Consider the following 21,992-nt stretch of genomic DNA (forward strand, 5'->3'; position numbering starts at 1 on the left):
TGACCGTTGACCCAAAAAAAAAAAAAAAAAAAAAAAAGGAATTTGTTTCTTTTTTCAATTATGTCTGTGTAGGTTGTAGGTAATCCATTTTTTTCTGCATTTGTTGCATGAATCATGGAAATTTATGTATTTTCCATTTTGTTTATTATGGATTATAAGTGATCCATTTTAGTTACAACGTTTGTTGCGGGAACTATGATGCGTTATGCACGGATACCTGCAATCCCAAGAACAGACAAATGAAGAGCTAAACTGAAAAGGCTGATGAAAGAGTTAGCTGATTATCGGTGGCTTGATGGTGATTTAGTATCACACATGGTCAAGGTCAATCGGATGATACAGAAATCATCTGGAATGGTTACCTATGCCGGACTTTGAGAAGGTGCCGGCTTTGATGAACACTCTTCCACCCGAATGGCAAGAGTGTTAGATCGGCTATGGGAGGTCAACGTGGTCCGGGTTATAGGGGTCTAGTGGAAACTTTTGTAAGAGAATACTATAGGATTGAGTTGGCCAAAACTTCAACCCTTAGATTGAGCGCCACATGGCGCGCGAAGCGAATGCGCCTTGGTGGCGACATAAGAGCTCTCCAAAAGTTTTTCCATGGTTGGCAAATGTGCCTTCGGTTTTCTCGGATGTTTTGATTGATAGATTAGAAGGGACTTTCCCTAACTATTTCTTTGATTAATTATGTAATGTTTACTACCTGATTGTTGTTGATGTAGCAACCGATATGTTAGTTGTATCATGTGAAAGCGTTGTTATTTTATTCGATGTTAGATAATATTTGCTTTATGTTACTGCTGATTGCTGTGGGTAGTTAGCTGTGGGTAGTTATAGAAGTTTTTGTAACTTCATAGAATTGATTTTGCATATGACAATCATATTAATGATGGTTTTAAGTTAGGATTTTGGAGGATGATTGGAAACGTAGTGACCTTTTGATTCTGAAGCCTTACTTAAAATTATTCATTAATATGATGGGTCTATGTAAAAGTGGATGCATAAATGATAGGCATTAATAATTCGTGCATGTATGTCTGATGTGTTCAGATCGATATTTTCAGCAACTAAGAACGTTATTGCTGATATGAACGGTAACAATTGTGAAATATTGAATATGAAGATTCAATATGTGCTGGAAAAGCAAGAAGCACTAGAAGCTCTTGACCATATTATGGAAGATCTAGAGGATGCTGTGCGCCACCTTGAGCTAGTAGAGGACTGCCTATCGGCATTTGAGCCGAAAATAGACATTGGCTATATTGGTCCTAGCTCAGAAAGGGCTTTGAGCTCTAAGCGCAAGCGTATTGATTCGTTCAATATGTGGGAATGCAAAGGATCAAGTCCTTATTGCAAGAGATCAAGAGTTAACCAACACAAGAGAGGAAAACGTCCTCAAGTGAAGAAAATGTCAAGGGTGAGATGTTACAAATGTGACAAGAAGGGTCACTATGCTCGCAATTATTGTGAGCCGAAAAAGGTAAACACCTCTTGTACATTTGAAAACTTTGATTATGTGTCAAGTTCTGCATTATTGGCTAAATCCAATCATTTGTGGACTGTAGATTCAAGAAAGACAGACCATGTAGCGAAGGATAGAGAATCCTTCGTGGAATTCCGACGATACCGACTCGAACTAAGTGGATATATATGTGGGATATAACTCCAGAAATGAAGTTAAAGGGATTGGCACCTGCCAATTGAACATGCGTGGTGGATGCATCTTGTTCCTACATGACGTTCCATATGCTCTAGAGATTCGTCGAAATTTAACGTCTGTTTTGGTGTTGGTTAAACTTGTTTTTTATATGAACTTCCATAATAGAGGTGTAGATTTGTGTTTAGATACAAACTACTATGGTTGTGGTCACTTTCTAGATGGTTTTATTGTATTGAATGTTAACTGTGGTGATGTCAATATGTTATTCCCTTGTTTCACGTCTTTTACTTCATGTGATGATGATGTGAATATGTGGCATGCTAGACTTGGTCATATTGGCCAACAACATATGAATAGACTAGCCAAAGAGGGCTTGTTGGGCAATATTGAATAAGTCGATTTGTCCATATGTAAGCATTGCCTAGAAGGGAAAACGACAAGGAAACCATTTGGAAAAGGTAAAAGAGCTAACGTTCCTCTGCATTTAATCCATTATGACGTTTGTGGTTCAGTGAATATGAGAGGAAGGCATGGGACTGTTTACTTCATCACTTTTAATAGATGATTATACTCGATTCGGATGTGTCTATTTGATTTCTCATGAATCTGAAGCATAAGTTGTTTCAAAAGGTTTATGAACCTAACAGAAAATCAATTAGACAAGAAAAATAAAAGCATTTAGATCCGATCGAGGTCAATAATATTTATCTGATGAGTTCAGAAAATTATGTGGTGAAAAGGAATAGAAATACAGTTGTCTATTCCATATACTCCTCAACAAAATGGTGTTGCGAGAGAAAGAAACAACCCTACTTGGAAATGGTTAGGTCCATGATGGCGTATGCTAACTTACATATCACTTTTATGGAGTGATGCGTTGTTAACTGCTGCCTAAATACTTAACCGGTGCCTTCCAAATCAGTTAGTTCCACTCCATATGAGTTATGGATAGGTAGAAACCGGACTTAAGTTTACTTAAGCCATGGGGTTATGCTACCTATACTCATATGTCCTCTCACAAGTTTGGGAAATTGAGTCCCAGATAAAAGTAGAGTATTTTCATGAGATACTGCGAATACTCAAAAGGGTATGTGTTCATAGGTGAGCAAGAAAGTGGGAGTATAACTGAATTTGAATCACGGGATGTCACATCCTTAGTGGATGAATTTCCTAAGAGGGGCGAAATAGGGGAAAATTACTCCCTATTTGGAACCTTGGATCAAGATAATGATGTCAGTGGAGTTCGTCCAAGTGGGAGTAATATGAGATGTGATGAATTGAATTCAACTCATTCTCAATTGCAACCACATGATGTGACGACATCATCATTACCTAATCCAAGTGGGAGCATAATGGGGAATGATGTGCTAAGTGTACAATCTCCCATACGGTGAACAAGTCGCCAAAGTATTCCCCGTCGATGTTTTGACATTGAAAGGGAAACTTTTATGGTTGCTCCACAAGATGAGGATGAGCCAAGAAATATTAATGAGGCTCTGAATTGCCCTAATAAGGAAAAATGGATTAATGCAATAAAAGAGGAGATGGAGTCAATGAAGTCAAACCAAGTCTCGGGAACTAGTTGATCTTCCAAAAGGACGCAGCTATTGGGAACAAGTGGGTTCTCAAAATAAAGCGAAAGGCTGATGGCTCGATAGAAAGGCATAAGGCTCACCTTGTGGCGAAGGGTATAATCAACGGAAGATATTGATTATGAAGATACATTTTCTCGTATTGAGATTTACCTCGATTCGCATTATTCGGCAATAGTGGCTAGTATGGATCTTGAGTTACATCAAATGGATGTAAAGACTGCTTTCCTCAATGGAGAATTAGAGGAAGAAATACATATGGAACAACCTGCTGGTTTCATAGTGAAAGGCCAAGAAGAAACAGTATGTCGACTTTGAGGGTCGATATATGGCCTTAAGCAGTCATCAAGACAATGGTATATACGTTTTCATAATGCCATAATGGCATATGATTTTACAATGATAGATGAGGATCATTGTGTATATATCAAAAGATCCAAGGATCAATTTGTGATCATATCATTATATGTTGATGATATACTAATTGTCGGAAGTAATATGGAGTTTGTCAATACTGTCAAAAGTTGGTTGTCTTCCAATTTTGAATTGAAGGATATGGGATATTAAATCCATAGACACTCCTATTGCAAAAGGTGAAGGATTGAGCCATAGACTGTGTCCAAGGACTCCACAAGAGAAGGAACAAATGAAACATGTTCCTTATGCTAGTGCTGTTGGGAGCTTGATGTACGCTATGATGTGTACAAGACCTAGCGTGTGTTTTTACAGTTGGAATGGTGAGTAGATACCAATCCAATCCAGGTCAAGCACATTGATAAGCCGTTAAGAGAATACTGAGGTATCTAAAGGGGACTGCTGATTATACGCTGAGTTATTATGGAAAAGGATCTGCGACTCTAAGGCTATTCTGGTGTTGATTGGGGAGGAGATTTGAATGAAAGGAAATCTACCTCTGGGTTTGTTCTCTTACCGAATAATGGCACCATATGTTGGAGCAGTAAGAAACAAAAGTGTATAGCCTTGTCCACGATGGAAACTGAGTTCGTGGCATTATCAGCAGCAGTATAAGAAGATGTTTGGCTTAAGAGATTATTGGATCATTTAGGTGTTATTGAAAGTGCTGCAGATTTGTTATTAGTTAACTATGATAATCAAGCAGCAAAAGTGTACACCAAAGATCCAAAATATCATGGCAAGACCAAACATATAGATACCAAGTATAACTTTGTTAAGGATATGGTTGCACGAAAGGATGTGAACTTAGAGTACATACTACGCATAGAATGGAAGCAGATCCTATAATAAAGCCAATACCTAGAGATGTGTTTTGTGGCCATGTGAAATCTCTAGGATTGCGTAGAGGATGATGTACTGAATATTGTAATTTCCCTAAGAGTTCACATTTGATGAATTTGTGTATTCATCATTAATGCCTATGAATCTTTGTTTGATCTTTATGCATCTTAATGCTCAGTGCATTACTTTAAGTTAGGAAGTATGTTGGACAGATATAAGATTAGCCCACTCACATGGGTAATCGCCTCTATTTACTATGTGATAAATAGAGATGAGACTGTTTTTAAGCTTATTATCTAGGTGATAATCGAGAGCTCAAGCTTAAAACATGTATGTCGCCTTAACTAGGTGTTAAGATGAGGACATAATACTTACTATGTCTGAAAGTAAAATACCCCACATGTTTTACTTTATCTGTCTATGATGCCATATGTGAGTTCTGATGAATTTTGTAAATGAGTAGATACGTGAACTCAAGTTAGACATTGGGTATGTCTGAACTATCATCTGTACGGTATTGAAAGTGTAGACATACGCTCCATGGGAAAGGAGTTAATACCGTAATACGTATTTCATACTACGTATGCATGAGACGACCAATAAGAGTAGCAAAAGTTTGATCTCAACTTTTTTTTTTATGTCGTGTGAGACTCTTGAGGAAAAGAGTTCCTCAATTTTTTAGTCCCCTCATGACTCTTACTTATTCTCAAGATTTCTATTTAGTGTTTGCTATCTTAGGATGTTGCCAATGGTCATGAGTTTGATTCGATCTAATGGGACATTTCTAGAAAAGCAAGTTGAACTGAAATTGAGAGTTTGAAGGAAAGAGGAATATTGATTTTGGAGAATCACATTGTAGTTTTGTATTCACCGATTAACCAATTATGACTGATTAACCAATTATGACTGTTTTTGTGATAATCATAATTGTGAATACAATATATCATTGTTTGAAAGAGATCAAGAGAGATATAAATGTAATCGATCGATCTAGGGTACTGCATACTAAATCTACTCGGAGTGTGACGCCCATTATGAGCTGCTATATATTCCTAACAGATGTATAGCAACGAGCTCTCAAATTATGCTGATCGCACAGATTATTCACCGGTATGAATGTTGAAGCGAGGAAAAGAGGATTATGTTCGGCCCACCATGGTAAGTGAGAGTCTATGATGGATTTTCTCTAATGGGGTTGAGTAGGGCCTGTCCGCCCATGTTGGTTTTGGACCACCATGTGCGAGTGGGAGATGATGGATTTATGAGGTGGGCTTAAGGCCCATCCGCTCAAGTTGGGCCCAAAAAGGCCCGGCCCACGGGAATAGGGCCCGTGGAAGGGGAAGGTATAAAAGGAGAGAGAGAGAGAGAAGACAAACGCTTGGCTGAACGTACGTACGTTCTCTCCCTTGCTCTCTCTCTAACAAAAGAAAAAGGACAGTAAGCACAAGGCCACTGTTTTCTCCCTTTCAAGCATCATCGGATCGAACAAAGGACGAATTTCTCTTCCTCTATCGGCATTGGTGTCTAATATGTGGCTAACAAGGTACGCTCGACTCTGTGGTGTGCTTTACAATCGGTGATACGTGTTTTCCCGGGCTTCGTCTTCCGCATTGATTTAGGGGTTCGATTTAGTGTCGAATCCGGTTTTCGGGGATCAGTCATTCCCAACAAGAACTAAAGCAACGAAATCACGATTATGTCGTCTTAGATCAGGCTAAGGCACAAAATTCATACTTTATCGCCGTTGAGGAAAAAAATTCTTCCCACCTACAGCAACAAAATAAAACTAAGTAGTCTTAGGTTTGACCCAAAGCAACAAAAGTGTGGTTTTGTTGGCTTAGCTCAAAAGATTCTAAGAAAATGACTTTTAATAAAAGATGTCAAAAAATGAAAAAGAAAAAAAAAACTATGGCAATAAAACCTAGTTAGTTTTTGCTTGCCGGCTTCGATATTATTAAAATAAAAAATAGAAGGCTAAAGATAAAACCCGTAGGCAAAAAATTTGCGCCAAAAAATCAATTTCATTGCCATAGATAAACCTGGTTGCCTTTGGTTTACGAATGGTAGTGAATCTTTAAATTAAGTTACATTTAATCGGTTGCGTTATTCTTTTTAAAAATAAATTTGATTTTAGTTATCAAGTTAGTAATCATAAATTTATGAAACATGTATAGATTAACTTACAAATAATATCATTATTCATAACTTCTTTTCCAAGTTGGTTTTGTTATCAAATTTATTTTGCTAACATGCACTGACTAGCTTTTTTAAATTTTACACTTGCCTTTTTCAACCCTAAAATTGGCCGCCCATCCATGAGAATATCCCTCTCCATGCGGGCCGAATAGCGGATTATTCGCGCCCCTTGCGGCCCTTGACCCAATTAGCGACTAGATAGGAGACACCCTCTTCAGCAAATAGATTTTTGTGAAAATATTTCTTTTATTTAAAAAACACATATTAAGACCGATTTTCTTTTTGTTTGAATTAGAATGGGTTATTTTAAATTATACTATTATGTGATAATCAAGAGCCAATTTAGTTCTTGACAATAAATTACATATAAAATGCAAAGAAGGAAAAGAAAATATATAACGTAAACCAACCAAAGACGATATATTATAATCTAATATATCATATTGAAAGTAAAATTTGCACATTAAATATATTCAATTATGAAACGAGTCTTCTCTTTTCCAAATAAAATATTAAGATTTCTACAAAGAAAAGTAAAAGTTTAGAGAAAATGTCATTATAATAATTAGTGAATTTGACATTTTAAAGAAGAAATTTTTTTCTTTGAAAAACAATCAAGAGAAACATTTTCAAAATAACATAAATTTAGATACGAGAGGAATTGAGTGAGTATAATTCAACGAAAATATAAAAGTAATTACATTTGTAATGTCACATAAAATTCATATTAATATGATGTCATATCTCTAAAGGAGAAATCTACTACAAAATAATACAAAGAGAAAATTTGACTAATGCATCTAAATGCCACATTTTGATATTTATTATATTAACTTAAAACTTTCATTAGAAATAACCAATTATAATAATCAGTCATTTTAATTCGCATAGTACGATCCGATTCGATTCACAACTGGTAGGATCTCGGAGCGCCACGTCGGCGGAATTGGCTCTCTCTATTGACTCGATCACACTAAACTTTAAAATGTTCAAATTATATATTTTCAAAACATTTAGGATGTGTTTGGCTGGCACCTATTTCTGTTCCTGGAACAGAAATTTCTGTTTTTTTGTTCACAGGAACAAAAAGGAACAAACGCGTTTGGGTGCGTTTACGTTCCTTTTTGTTCTTTTGTTCCCGAACAAAAAAAAAACAAAACTTAGAAACACTTTTTTATTTTTCTTCTTTTTCTTCTTTTTTTCTTTCTTTTTCTTTTGGCCGGTCGCCGGCCTCGGCTATGGCCGGCGACCGGCCGACGAGGCCGGCGGCCTCGCCTGTGCACGAGAGGCTCGCCTTGGGTGGGCGAGCTCGGCCCGCCGGATCTGGGCAGACGAGCTCGCCCGGCCGGCGAGATGTCGACGCGTCGGGGCTGGGCGAGCTCGATCTCGCCCATCCGGCGAAGCTCGAGCTCGCCCACCCAAGGCGAGCGACCCTCGCCCAGCTACGACGAGGCTCGGGCGAGGCCGCCGGCCCTCGTCGGCCGGTCGCCGGCCATGGCGAGGCCGGCGACCGGCCAAAAGAAGAAAAAAAGGAAAAATAAGAAAAAAAAAAGAAATAAAAAAATTATACAAATTTACCAAACGTGTTTCTATTTATTTTTTGTTCTCGGAACAAGTTTACCAAACACGTTTTTTTGTTCAGAAATTGTTCCCAGGAACAGAAACACTTTTTTATTTCTGTTCCCTAGAACAATTTTTAAACAGAAACGCAAACAAACGCACCCTTAGAATTCGATTGTAGGTGTAATTTCCTGTAATAAAATAAAACTCATGTCGCAGAACGATCCAACGAAATTAACCGTCGATCTAGCGGTTGGTCCCCGCCCGGTGTCTCTCCGCGCCGCCGTTGCCCCCCGCCGGCGCTTCCCCTTCCTCAACCGAACCGAACTCAGCGTCCGTGCTCGGGATCGGCGAAAAACACCCGCTTGTCCGACGCGGCCCTCTGCGGTTAGGAGGATTCGCATGCTCGCTCTGTCCGGCCCTGGCGAGGTCGACGACGATGAGCGGCGGCAACGAGTTCCGGTTCTTCCTGTCGCGCGACATCAATCTCCCCGTTACCTTCCGGGTCAAGAACCGGGAAGGCGCTCTGCCTCCTAAGCGCTCGCCAAACCCAGGTAACACTTTTCGAGTTTTGGATAGTAGAAAAACGAGAGAAGGAAAAAATTCGAGAAATGGGGTGAATTGTAGATGGGTGAACTGCTTGATGGTGCAAGGAGAGTTCTGTTGTGGTATGTTTTCAGGGAAAGGCAGGATCTTGGTAGGTATTGTGCTGAGTTGTTTCGCTTTCTCATTCTATAAATGGAGACGTGTGCTTCTTGCTGTTGGTTAAATGGTTAAGCGGGCCGAGAGTCTTTAGATTCTGCTGTGGCTTTTGTGCTTTCAGCTGTTATATACCGTTTCCATTGTATTCCTTCTGCAGAGATTGATCATGCCGCGGAGGAGAGAAAGGCAGAGCTCTACGTTGAGTGCTCTCTGTACATTGACGGTGCCCCATTTGGTCTTCCCACTAGAACGAGGTGGCCACCTAATTTAATCCGGTCCTCAAGTGCTAATCCTTTTTTCCCGTGCATGATCCTTCTGTTATCTGCCGTGCCAAGGACTACTTCCCAGTGACATTTTCTTCTATTATATCTTGGTTCACTATTTGTAGAGACAATTGAAAAAGGTTTTTTGCTTTAAGGAAACATGATGGACGACAATGAGATATCTGGGTAAACTTAAAAATGTCTATTCACTTCACAAGAGTACTTATATTATGTGACAATAGTTCTGGGGAAGGACGTTGCTGATTTGTAACACAATGGATCTCTTTTGTGGTTTCACGCCAAAGTGGCTGTTTAGAGGAGCGAGAGAGATGAGCGTGAGTGAATCTGGTACCATCAGCGTGACCTATGTTGATGGTTGGGAATGTGGGATGTACTTCATCGTATCGATCGTTTTAGGGCGTTAGTTGATGTTGCATGTTTTCCTGGCACAATCTGTCTGTTGCATAAGGTAGCCTTGTAAAGAGACAGACTCCAATCTTTCATGCGTGAGTGGCAATGAAAAGTTTAAATGTAACCCTGGAAATAGTTTTGATTCGTATGCCTGGCCTCAATAGTCATAATTGTAAACCCTACAGTTGGTGGCGTTTAAATCCATTAGCAGTTTCTCTGTCTTTTCTTTTTATCTGTTGGAAGCTCTGTGTTCAAATTAGTCCATTGGAATAATTATTTTGTATTACTATTAACTGAATGATACGTTTATCTGGAGCTTAATTTGGCACTTTCTGGCTCATGTTTCTTAGAAAGTATGGGAGTCTGTTGCTTTCGAGTTTGCTTAAATCAAAGGCCAGAGACTGTAGGAATTTCAAAAATAGTTCGTTTTGGGTATATCTTTTAGATGATGCTTATCAATTTTTTAGATTTTATCCTAGGAGATGGAAGATGAACAAAATAACACTGTCCTATGTCAATGGCCATCAATGGACGAAATATTGAAACAAAAAAATCTCATGGTCTTTATTGACAGCTAGTTGCTATGAGAAGATTTGTTCTTTTGTCTTCATTTTTCAGAAGACAAAGTCATGCAAGTGGTTTTGCTTTCGTTATCTGTTATTTATATACTGAACTTTGTTCATGGTTGGGCAATAAACATGCTGACAAAATAAACTGTGGTAGACGTTCGATTTAGTTTTTACTTATATTATGGATGAATAATTGCCTTCTGTTACAGGTAGATGTCAGGGGTCCAGCATGGTGGTCCCCCTGACAGTGATCGACTGAATATAAGTCTTTTTATTCTGTCAATAAGAGTATATGACATGGGTAGTTGAAGATTTAGATTCTGTTCAACGTCAATCCAAATCTTAGCTACTCATGTCAATGCCAGGTTGGAATCTGCAGGGCCACCATATTTTTGGAATGAACTCATCACTCTGAGTACTAAATATCGAGACTTAACTGCTCACTCACAACTTGCTTTAACAGTGAGTCTGGAATCATCTTCACTTGTGTATTGTAGATATATCTTAGCTGACTTTGTATCTATACCAAAATGCTCCGCTTTCTTAAAGTACACCTCTCATATCATACATTTGTATCTCTTCTTCATTACTTGTTGGGCGTACTCTGATCTTAACATGTCATTACTACATGTAATCCTGATTATCCTTTGACAAAGTTGATCCATAGTGAAAGGCTGTTTGCTCAGAGCTAATACTTGGACCATATGTTCCTAACTGAGTTCTTTATCATCCCACATTATGTTGAAATTACCTAAGCATGTCTTTTCATAAATACTTAGCTTCTGTTGAGAGGCATGGTCAGTGAACTTTAGCTGGTTCTTGATATCATTACTAAGGTAATATCACCACATTTGTCTCCCAAGTGATGAGGCAATGGTTTCATCTGCAGATGCAAATGGTTCATAAACTTTTATCCCTCAAATGTGGTTCAGAGAGAATTTGATGCTTGCACCGTTGGTGTTAATCTATGGTATCTAATTGAATTTTACATCTAATTGAGAGCAAAAAATTCTTGTTTTGACATAAAATTTTTAGGTCTGGGATGTTTCTTGTGGAAAAGAGGAGGGGTTGATTGGTGGGGCTACGGTTCTTCTATTTAGCAGCAAAAAGCAGCTCAAAACTGGGAAGCAGAAGCTTAGAATTTGGCGAGGAAAGGAAGCTGATGGCTCATTTCCAACAAATACTCCTGTAAAGGTTCTGCTTGTTTCATGTTATGCTGGTGATTACAACTTTCAGATGGGGCACGAAAGCAATGATGATTTTGGGTACTTGCAATATGTTTTTAGGTCCCTAACCGTGATATGAGCAAATGAAAATTAAGTATGTTGCTGGTGCAAATGAAAATTAGGTAATTTTGTCAACCCTCCCTTAATTTCCCCCATCCTAAGTGTTGTCAGTTGCTTTAGATTGCTAAATGAATCTGGTAGGTGATCAATACTTGTTCCTAACAAATCCAACTCGATTAATGATTGTAATTTCCCAATTAAGTCTGGAAGTTTCTTTATCCTAAAACAATGACATAATCTCAAAATCTCCAAAGGCACCAACGTAGATAAATCGGGCACTCTTTTTAAGTTATGGCAATAGCTGAGATCTAAGACTTTTAGTTTCCTTGCCACCTACAAAACAATAATATTTATTGAGAAATGACCTACAAAAAAATATAAAAAGAAATTATTTATGGATACAAGGAGTGAGACTCGTATCGTACTTTGATCCAATCAATATTTTCCAAAATTTCACATTTTGTTAATCTCAAAATCTCTAAAGACACCAATATAGACAAATCAAGTATTCTCCTTAAGTTTTTGCAATAACTGAGATCTAGGACTTTTAGTTTCCTTGCCATCTGCAAAACAATTTGATAAAATATTTATTGAGAAACAACCTACAAAAAAAAATGAAAAGAAACGATATACGTGTACAAGGAGTGGGAGTAGTATTGTACTTTGATCCAATCAATACTTTCTCCCGAAATTTCGCTCCATGAAAAGTCAAGAACGACCAAATTAGTTGGAAGAAAGTTTTTTGTCTCAAACATGGAGTAAGAAAGCCATCTTAAATAGGAGAGAAGATTATCGAAATCTCCAAAAAAGGACACCCCACGCGAGAACCGCAGGTTTTGTAAATCGGCATATTCATCAGTCTTTAGAATTATGTCATCATAAAAGAATCCTCGAAATCCAAGTGAAAGAGCTTCCATTTTCTTACTTCCCTGAGAATGGAAACACCAAGAAGTCCACGTGTGATGGTCAAAATCAAACAATTGCAAGCGCTAATAGCAATTAAAATTTTCTTTTGCAAGAATAATCTATAGCAATTCACATGAAATTAAATTGCTATACCTTTTTTTTTTGCTTCAGAATGTTCAAGGCATCCTCATGATTCCACACTCTACTACGCTTGTAGGGATCTTTGTTCTCTTGACGTACAATTTCCCTTCCCAGATCTCGCACTTGGTCATGCATCCAAAAAGTATCATTATCTTTAATTTTGATCAAGGACATGAGAAAGAGGACTTAAATGGTAAAGGTGTGGGTGGTATCCACAAGCATCCCACATGTAGAAAGGGTATGTTTTATTCTCATTAACAAAAAAAAAAAGCTATATCCAAAAATACTTGCTTTTGTTCATAATCTAACTTATCATAAGATATCATCAATTTATTTTGGTCTTCATTGGGAGGAGCATTTTTTAGCTTCTTCAATGTGGCTTCCCAGAATATCTTGGGTTCATTTATAAGGGACGAATCAATAACCTCAAGGGCTAAAGGAAGATTTCCCAGAGTGGAGACAACCTGTTTTGCAAGTAAGAGATATTGATCCGGAGGAGAGTCTCTTCCAAAGGCATGCCTACTCAAAAGCTTAAGAGCATCATTAAATTTTACTTCCGGTACTTCATAAGTCAAAACTTTTGACGACTTTTTCGTTGGACCTTCACTTGTTTCTTCTCCTTTAATACTTAGGACACTTTGGTCCCTTGTAGTTATGATAATCCTACTACCAGGACCGAAGTAATCACCTTTTGCTACTAGACTTTTGAGTTGCACTTTTTCATCCACGTCATCCAAAACAATGAGAACTTTCCTATTGCGAAGAACTCTCTAAATCATGTTGATCCCATAATCTGTGTCATGAATTTTGTCGAGGTTAGGACAAATATCAGAATACTTCAATAGCAACTATTTCTGCAAATATAGCAAAACATGGCGTTGTGATAGACTCTCGGACATCCGAAAGGAAATTGCTGTCTTTCAAGTGAGAAGATAGTTGATTGAAGACGACCTTTGCAAGTGTTGTTTTGCCAATCCCGCCTATTCCGTGGATTCCGAGAAATTGTACATTATCATATCCCACATCCAAAATTTTGATTATAGCATCTACACGATCATCAACTCCAACTAGATCTTCAGTCACAATCTTTTTATTTTGGGCATCCAGCTTATACTGCACAGCTCGAATTACCTATTCTATAAGACCTGCTTGGCTGCAACAGCATAACAATCATGTTAAGAATATATTTTCTATTGCAAAACTACTCCATAAGTGACTCAATTGCCCTTACAATTTGCATAAATTACGCAAAATAACTAGACGCTAAAACAATCCGAATTTTTCCCAATCTGTCTCCGATCCCGAAAGTTCAGTCATCATCACCATAGGCCCCCGCCACCGTTGACATCGCTCACCTGCCCAGGCCGTCACCATCGCGTTCCAGTGCCGTCGGCCGTTGCGCCCTGCCGACCCGCCCATCTCAGCCTTGCCTCAATCCTTCAAGTCACGTGGGTCGCGTGGCCTTGCGACTGCCGGGGATGGCTTTATCAGCCTTCGGCGACGCCAGATTTGGGGTCGCCCAAGGTCGACGACGCCGAATATGGACTCGGTGACATCAGGCCCAACATCCCGAGCCCAAATCCGACTGGCCCGTGACTGAGAGAAAGAAAGGGTGGTGGCCGGATGGCTCGGCGGCGGCTTCTGGCGGCTTGGTGTCGGGCTGGCTACGAATAAGTGGCGGCGACTGGCAGAGAGCTGCTGCGGTGGCTGGCCAGCGGATTGGTGGAGCTGCTCGGAGCCATTATCGCGATAGCGCCAATATTCACGAGAAAACAGTGCTTTTCACTTTTTTATCTTTTCATTTTGATATTCCTTAAATGTTCTATATTTTTCTTCAATGCTTATGAAATTGACAGTAAAAAATCGCACTGCCATATAAATGAGGATGAAAGATATCAGAGGATACTCCACAAAATCCCCTTAAATTTCTTGGGGTATTTATGTTGGTTCTGTAATTCCCCCCTTAAATTTCTAGTAGTGTACATTTACTCTCACATATTCAAGTGCTATGCAATATTTCCTGCACTTCTATTTTGTTAAAAATGTTAACTCTCTTTTAATTTTGTCGTTAGCATGTGCAATGCACATGATTTTTATTTGATTAAAATATATTTTCATCACAATTTAGGGTCAGTTCGTTTTACGGAAAATATCATGTTTTCGGAAAATATTTTCCTAAAAGGCATTTTTCGAGAAATGATTTTATTTTCCTCGGTGTTACCGAAACCTAAACTTCGAGTATAAAACATTTTCTACTGTTCGTTAGTTAATTTAATTGTTTGGGAAAAATGATCAAAAATTAAATTTTAATATTTTTAATTGACAAAAAATTATTTTTATTTTTTATATTTTTAAAATGAATTTTTTATTTTTATTTTTTAAAAATGAATTTTTAATTTTTTATATTTTTAAAAATCGAAATTTTTATTATTTTTTCTTTCTTTTCTTTTCTTTTTCTTTTTGCCTTTTCTTTACCTTCCTCCTTCCTCTTCCTTCTTCCTCCTCCTTACTTTGCCGTCGCATGCTTGACGATGGGTGGCTGCTCGGCGGCCTACCAAGACTCGGTCGCCAGATCTGACAAACTCGAGGCTCGGCTGATCTCACCTGAGCTCGCCAGAGTTTCGCCGGGCTCTAGCGAGCCGCGAGCTCACGGCTCGCCAGAGCCCGGCGAACCTCTGGCGAGCTCGAGTGAGGCCCGAGCCCCGCCCAGCTTGCCGGATCTGGCAATGCTGAGGACCTTGTATGGGTCTCGCCAGATCTGCCTCACTCGAGCTCACTAGAGGTTCATTGGATCTGGCGATGCTGAGGACCTCGTACGGGTCTCGCCAGATCTGCCTTGCTGCATTGCACTTCTCCGACTTTGACTTGTGAGCAGGCATTTCTCGCAGGGTGCCCTTCGGAAACCCTAGAAATCACTCCGGCGGGTCAAGAATTGGCGCAGCATCCGCCGATTGCCCCCCCATTCCTAGTCCCGCCCCCCTTGATCACGAAGGAGCGCATCGTCGCTCCGGGCGGGACGGCAGACGGAACGGGGGAAACCACGGCGCAAAGGACAGAGGTAGATATAGAGAGAGAAAGAGAGCGCAATAGCGAGAAGAAAAAAAGAAAAAGAAAGCATAAAAATAAAACGAAAATGTATTGGTAAAAAGAAGCAAGATGAAAGAAGTTATGGAAAATATTTTCCTCACTTTTAAAGGTTGTTTTTTCTAATGATGAAAAATATTTTTCTTGACTAGTTCATTTTCTGTAAAACGAATACCTAAAAATCTAGAAAATGTTTTTGAGAAGTCATTTTCCATGAAACGAACGGACCTTTAAAGAAAATTTCTCTCTTATCCTTAATAACCTTGAAAAATGGGAAAAAAAAAGGAAAATGGGAGAAAAAGGAAAAGAATGAAATTGTAATAAAAGAATAAAAAATGATTTCCCCATAAAAAGAAAATTTCTCGCGTGCGCATGCGAGAGAGAGATGTTATACTCGTATTGGTTTGTTCCACTTTTTCTGACTTCTGTTTATCCCTTTTCCAAGCCAAGGACGAGCCAGTAGATTATTATGCCGGAAGCCTTTTATACTTGCTCTTTAAAGATTCCTAATGTTATTTATTTGGATTTTTTTGTCCGTGCACATCTATTTTTCAGGTCGAGGATGAAGATAATGATGCTGATGCTAATGAAGCTGAAGCTGAAGATGATTCTGATTCCGAAACCAAAACAAATGAGAGTGCCAAGTCTGCTGACGCCAAGGATGAAGGTGTGATTCTTCACTTGACATGATCATGAACTCTTTTTTGCTGCACTTTTTTCGTTTCCTTGCGTTCATTCATTGATCATCGTCCTTTTATGCTTTTCACAGGATGAGTTGTAGGGGGCAAAGCAATAAGCTGACCAGTTGGGTTCGACATAAGCTCAGGGCCTTTCTATCTTTAGAAAATAGATGTAGGACAATTTTCCAGAGAGGGAGAGAACTGTAGGAGGCAGATCCCGAGACTGAGTGACTAATTGCATCTATATCCATTTTCACTGATTGTGTTTTTAGAACGACGGCAAACGTCCATTTTCAGAACAATCACACTTGTTGAATAGTCTGGATCTGCTGCTTATGGTCTATAGATAATGCCATCGACAGGTCCTCTCTCTTTGATTTGGTCTGGTCTCTATCAACAGCTAATGGAAACTGTCACTATGCCCATTCACATTATGCTGTTGCGGCATCAGTTCACTAATGTATGCAATTTGTGAACCGCAAGCTTCACATTCTTCTGCACGTTTTCAACATTCCTCTCTGTTACCAAGAGATTTAGCTTGGATATGCGCGCGTAATGATTAGGTCAAGCATCATCTCCATCTCGATGATCAAATTCTACTAAGAAAAAACCAATCCATTTTTCACAAGCCAGAAACTCATGAAACTAGGGCAATGTAGGAGTATATACAATGAAACTTGACAAAGCCCCCGAAGACAACATGGGACTAGGACACAACCTGAGCACCAGCTTTGCAGATTGAGTTTCAGTTGCTCCTGCTGGATTTGGGCCTCTTCACTACCAGCACAGGACACTGCACATTCTGTGGCGCTCCCCAGAAAGGCCCTGCCACATTTCACTAAATCACAATTCAGTATCGATATTAATAATACTATCTAGCCACCATAAAAATAAAATATAAAAAATAAAAGGAAAAAATGGCTACACTAAGTGCAATAACCAAGTCAGGTTCTGACTTCCTTACCGACGCCACGTGCGGGTGTCCTGATGATACCTGCTGGACTTTCATCGGCTTGGATTTCACCTCCAACATTGGCAATACACACCCCGTTTACAATAAGTGTGACGGGGCAACTGCCCGCAATGGAGAATATGGCAACATTCTAAATCCAAATTTGAGGTGTTAGCCAAACTCTCCAACGAGCAGCATTCTCGAATATACATGTACTTTAAAGATTCCAAGTGATTTAGTCCTTCCACGCTTCTTAGCTCTGGACATTTTCCTACTTTGAGCCTCTTTAGCTTTCTCAATTTCGATAGATCTGGGATCCTTTCAATCAAAATGCAACAGCTTACCTCAAGGGAGGAAAGCGATCCCAATTCTTCAAGACCACGAATCTCGACTAACGACTTGCAGTCACACAAATGTACCTCTTGCAGATTCTTCATATGCGACAGATCCAATACTTTTAGGAGGATCTCACACATAACCAATCTTAAATATGTCAATTTTTTCATTTCCAGCAGAAACGGTGCCTCCAATCTTGTAAACGTACAACCCTCCATAGTGAGTGTCTCCAACTCCGCATCAAATATGCCAGAGAATTCCGGCATCGAGCAGTCATAGAATTCCAAGGTTAACAAGTTTTTCAAATTGGAAAAATCTGGCGATTGTGTAATTGCCAAATTTACAAGTTTTAGCTTTCTTAAACTAGACGGGAGTTGGGGGAGGAATTGCACATTTAAGGAGGCCAATGTTAGTGTTTTTAGCTGAGACATGGTACTGAGGTTAGTAGGAAGGGGAATGAAACTCTCCAACTTAATACGGGGGGTCCATGTCAAACAAGTCAAACTTGAGGAAAGCTCTGGTAACTGTTTAATATCAGATTTGTCTAGATTAAGTTCTTGGAGATTAGAAAGGCAACTCAGTGTGGATGGTAATTTGAACACATGGGTCCCCGACAAGTCTAGGATCCTCAAACAAGACAGTCTCTCAATTTCTTCAAGGAATTCGCCAGTTAAGTTCCCACACAAAGAAGCGCCTAACTCTTCAAGCTTCTTCAACAAACATATTGCACTTGGTAATTTTGTTATCCGAATCATGCTGTGCATCTTAAGTATTTTCAATTGTGATAGATTGCCGATTGAATCAGGTAGGTGACCAATACCTGTACTTGTCAAATCCAACTCGATTAATGATTGTAATCTCCCAATCGAGTCTGGAAGTTCCTTTATCTCATCACAATAACATAATCTCAACACCGTAAGTTTAACCATTCCTCCAATTGAGTGTGGCAGTTTGCTGATCCGCTTTTTTGAGAGATCTAAGGTCAACAATGACTCTAAATTACCAAATGTCTCCGGAAGTTTATGTAGCGTAGTAGGCATGACAATCTTTGTCAAAGCTCGTAGACGTCCTATTTCTTTAGGCAACTCTCGAAGAGAATAACATCCATCCAAGTTCAAAGTAGTTAGGAGCTTTAATTCACCAATGGATGGGTCAATTTCAATTAATCCGTAACAGCATTGAAGAATCAATATCTCCAAGGACACCAACTTAGATAAATCAGGTATCCTTCTTAACTTTTGGCAATCAATGAGATCTAGTACTTTTAGATTCTTTGCCGCCTACAAAAATTTGATAAAATATTTATTGAGAAATGACCTATGAAAAGAAAATGAAAAGAAATGTTTTATGAATAGAAGGAGTGGGACTTGTATCATACCTTAATCCAGCCAATCTCCGAAATATTACTCCTTGAAAGGTTTAGAACGATTAAATTAATCGGATGAAAGTTTTTCGCCATAACCTTGAAAGGGCAATGATGGCAAGAAAGCCATGTTAAACTGGGGAGAAGATTATTGAAGTCTCCAACAAGGGACACCTTTTCTGCTTGAAAGAACCGTAACTTTCGTAAATTAGCTAATTCATCATACTGTAGAATTATGTCTTCATGAAGTAATCCTTGAAATCCAATTGACAGTGCTTCTATCCTACTTCCCTGAGAAAGAAAATGCCAAGTCCACATGTGATGGTCAAAATCAAACAATTGCAAATGCTAATAGCAATTAAAATTTTCCTTTTGGGAGAATAATCTACAACAGTTCACATGAAATAAATTACCTCTTTTTGCTTCAAAATGCTCAAGGCATCCTCATGATTCCACACTCTACTATGCTCGCAAGGATCATTGTTACCTTGACGGACAATTTCCCTTCCAAGGTCTTGCACTTGATCATGCATCCAAAAAGTATTGTCATCTTTAATTTTTATCAAGGACATGAGAAAGAGGACCCTAATGGCCACGTGTGGGTGGTATCCACAGGCATCCCACATGTAGAAAGGGTATGTTTTATCCTTATTAACAAAAAAGCAAGCTATATCTAGAAATACTTGCTTTTGTTCATTATTTAACTTATCATAAGATATCATCAATTTACTTTGGACTTCATTGGGAGGAGCATCTTTTAGCTTCTACAATGTGGCTTCCCAAATTTCTTTGGGTTCATTGTTAAGGGATGAACCTGTAACCTCAAGGGCTAAAGGAAGCATTCCTAAAGTGGACACAACTTCATTTGAAAGGGCAGCATAATGATCTGGAGGAGAGTCTCTTCTAAAAGCATGCTTACTAAAAAGCTTAAGAGCATCATCAAAATCCATTTTACAGACTTCGTAAGTTGAAACTTTTGTAGACTTTTCTGCAAGGGCTTCACTTGTTGCTTCTCCCTCAATCCTTAGTATACGCTGATCCCTAGTAGTTATGATAATCCTACTACCGGAACCAAACCAATGACCATTTTCTGCTAGACTTTTGAGTTGCTCTTTCCTATCCACGTCATCTAAAACAATGAGAACTTTTTTATCGCTAAGAACTCTCTTAATCATGTTGATCCCGTCATCTGGGTCATTAATCTGGTCGAGGATAGAACGAGAATCAAGGAACTTGGATAGCAACTGTTTTTGCAAATATACCAAACCATGGCGTTGTGACGACTCTCGGACATCCGAAAGGAAATTGCAGCCTTTGAAGTGAGAAGACAATCGATTGAAGATGACCTTGGCAAGTGTTGTTTTGCCAATCCCGCCCATTCCATGGATTCCGAGAAATTGTACGCTGTCAGATCCCACATCCAACATTTTGATTATAACTTCTACACGATTATCAACTCCTACTAGTTCTTTAGTCACAATCTTTTCACATCCGACATCCAGCTTATGCAACACAGTTTCAATTACAGATTTTATCAGATCTGCCTGGCTGCAACAATGTAACAACCATGTTAAGGATATATTAAATTGCAAAACTACTCCCTAAGTGACTCAATTGCCCATACAGTTTGCAGAAATTATGCAAAATAATCTAGACGGTAACACAATCTGGATTGGGCTCGGTGACATCAGAACCGACATCCCAAGCCCGTATCCGACTTGCCAGTGAGTGAGAGAAAGGTTGGGGGCCGGATGGCTCGACGACGGCTTCTAGCAGCTTGTTGTCGGGCTGGCAAGGAAGAAGTGGTGACGGCTGAGGGAGAGCTGCTGCGGTGGCTGACCAGTGGCTTGGTGGACATGCCAGGAGTGATCGCCATGATAGCGCGGATATTCATGAAAGAACACAGCTTTTCACTTTTTAAGTAACCGTTTCATTCTTATACTCCTTAAATATAAAACTGGCGCCTTAGACTCGCGCTACAGAATGGCCATATAGTTTTATACTTCTATATTATTCTTAAATGCCTATGAAATCGAAAGTAAACGAAATTGCACTGCCATATAAATGAGGATGAAAGACACTAAAGGAAATACACAGAATCATCTTAAATTTCAGGTAGTACACATTCATTCAAGAACCTTCAACGGCTTCGCAATACTTCCTACACTTTTATTTTGTTATAACCATTAATTCTGTATTAATTTTGTCGTCGGCATGTGCAGTGCACATGATTTTTATGTGTTTATATATATTTTTATCTCAACTTTTAAAAAAAAAATTGTCTTTTATCCTTAATTATCATGAAAAAGCAAAGAAATTTAGAAAATGGGAGAAAAATAAAAAGAATGAGATACCAATAATTGAATAAACTATTTTTTTTTTCACCAGCAATATAGCAATTAAACTGAATATGGAGGAAAAAGAAAATCCACATATGACAATTTGAAAAATTGTAGACATTTACCTTTTATCTTTCTTCCAGTTCCATCCAATTATCTCGCTCACCTCAATGAGAGCCTTTTCCCATGACTCTGCTTCGCTGCATAATGTCTTTTGGCGCTTTGAAAGAGATGGTCTATACCGGTTTGTTTTCAGCTTGACATCAGAAGGTTCCACATCCAAGAAGATTGGCAAGATCTCTTTGCTTCCGTTCGACTTTGAGGTGCACTCGACCATATATGCAAGCTCTCGGAGGCACCAATCACTCAAAGCATAATTCTCGGAGAATATGGGAATGTAGATCTTGGAATTCTCAATTGCTTGTAGAAGTTTACTAATCTCTTCGCCGACATGGAGGGATTCACTATCCCTAAAGACGAGGATTCCGACGCGAACCATCTCATGGTAAAGAAAATCGGTGAATTCATGACGGGTGTCTATTCCTCGAAAACTTAAAAAAACCTCATATGAAGATCCAGATGATACCCGTGAACTGGCCCCTTTCTCCATCGTAAGATCTCTAAACACCACAGATATCAAATTCTATCTCTCAAGGAAGTCTGCTTTGGGAGTGCTTGGATCTGAGCGAGGG

At 39.0% G+C, this 21,992-nt stretch overlaps 2 protein-coding genes across 5 annotated transcripts; one reads left to right on the plus strand and one right to left on the minus strand.

Annotated features, from left to right (window-relative positions):
* Window positions 1–8,595: 8,595 nt before the first annotated feature.
* LOC104430082 (phosphatidylinositol 3-kinase VPS34-like) lies at window positions 8,596–11,518 on the plus strand. The gene is made up of 4 exons (XM_039306958.1): window positions 8,596–8,822; window positions 9,128–9,224; window positions 10,579–10,675; window positions 11,249–11,518. Exons 1-4 carry the CDS (start codon window positions 8,708–8,710, stop codon window positions 11,516–11,518), a joined length of 579 nt encoding a protein of 192 aa, XP_039162892.1. The 5' UTR covers window positions 8,596–8,707.
* Window positions 11,519–16,899: 5,381 nt separating this feature from the next.
* On the minus strand, window positions 16,900–21,992 carry LOC104434963 (disease resistance protein RUN1-like). Of its 4 annotated transcripts, XR_005548706.1 has the most exons (5): window positions 21,426–21,992; window positions 19,375–20,509; window positions 18,977–19,252; window positions 17,275–18,878; window positions 16,900–17,135 (listed from the first exon to the last, which is right to left on the minus strand). XR_005548706.1 is itself a non-coding variant. In XM_039307779.1 (4 exons), exons 2-4 carry the CDS (start codon window positions 19,681–19,683, stop codon window positions 17,331–17,333), a joined length of 2,133 nt encoding a protein of 710 aa, XP_039163713.1. In that variant the 5' UTR covers window positions 19,684–20,509; window positions 21,426–21,992; the 3' UTR covers window positions 17,241–17,330. The 4 variants fall into 4 exon arrangements, 2 of the variants coding, with proteins under 2 accessions (XP_039163713.1, XP_018723848.2); XR_005548707.1 differs by lacking the exon at window positions 21,426–21,992 and having other exon boundaries at window positions 19,375–21,248; XM_039307779.1 differs by lacking the exon at window positions 16,900–17,135 and having other exon boundaries at window positions 17,241–18,878.

This window comes from Eucalyptus grandis, chromosome 2, assembly GCF_016545825.1.
Source record: "Eucalyptus grandis isolate ANBG69807.140 chromosome 2, ASM1654582v1, whole genome shotgun sequence".
NCBI classification, from domain to species: domain Eukaryota; kingdom Viridiplantae; phylum Streptophyta; class Magnoliopsida; order Myrtales; family Myrtaceae; genus Eucalyptus; species Eucalyptus grandis.

What these genes read in the sequence shown, in the direction of transcription:
- LOC104430082 (XM_039306958.1), top strand. Translation starts at nt 8,708, where the DNA reads ATGAGCGGCGGCAACGAGTTCCGGTTCTTCCTGTCGCGCGACATCAAT. An exon ending in TAAGCGCTCGCCAAACCCAG is followed by an intron (nt 8,823 to 9,127) that starts GTAACACTTTTC and finishes TTCCTTCTGCAG; the next exon opens with AGATTGATCATGCCGCGGAG. An exon ending in ACTCACAACTTGCTTTAACA is followed by an intron (nt 10,676 to 11,248) that starts GTGAGTCTGGAA and finishes TAAAATTTTTAG; the next exon opens with GTCTGGGATGTTTCTTGTGG.
- LOC104434963 (XM_039307779.1), bottom strand. Translation starts at nt 19,683, where the DNA reads ATGATATCTTATGATAAGTTAAATAATGAACAAAAGCAAGTATTTCTA. An exon ending in GCATTTTGAAGCAAAAAGAG is followed by an intron (nt 19,253 to 19,374) that starts GTAATTTATTTC and finishes TTTCTTTCTCAG; the next exon opens with GGAAGTAGGATAGAAGCACT. An exon ending in CGGAGATTGGCTGGATTAAG is followed by an intron (nt 18,879 to 18,976) that starts GTATGATACAAG and finishes AAATTTTTGTAG; the next exon opens with GCGGCAAAGAATCTAAAAGT.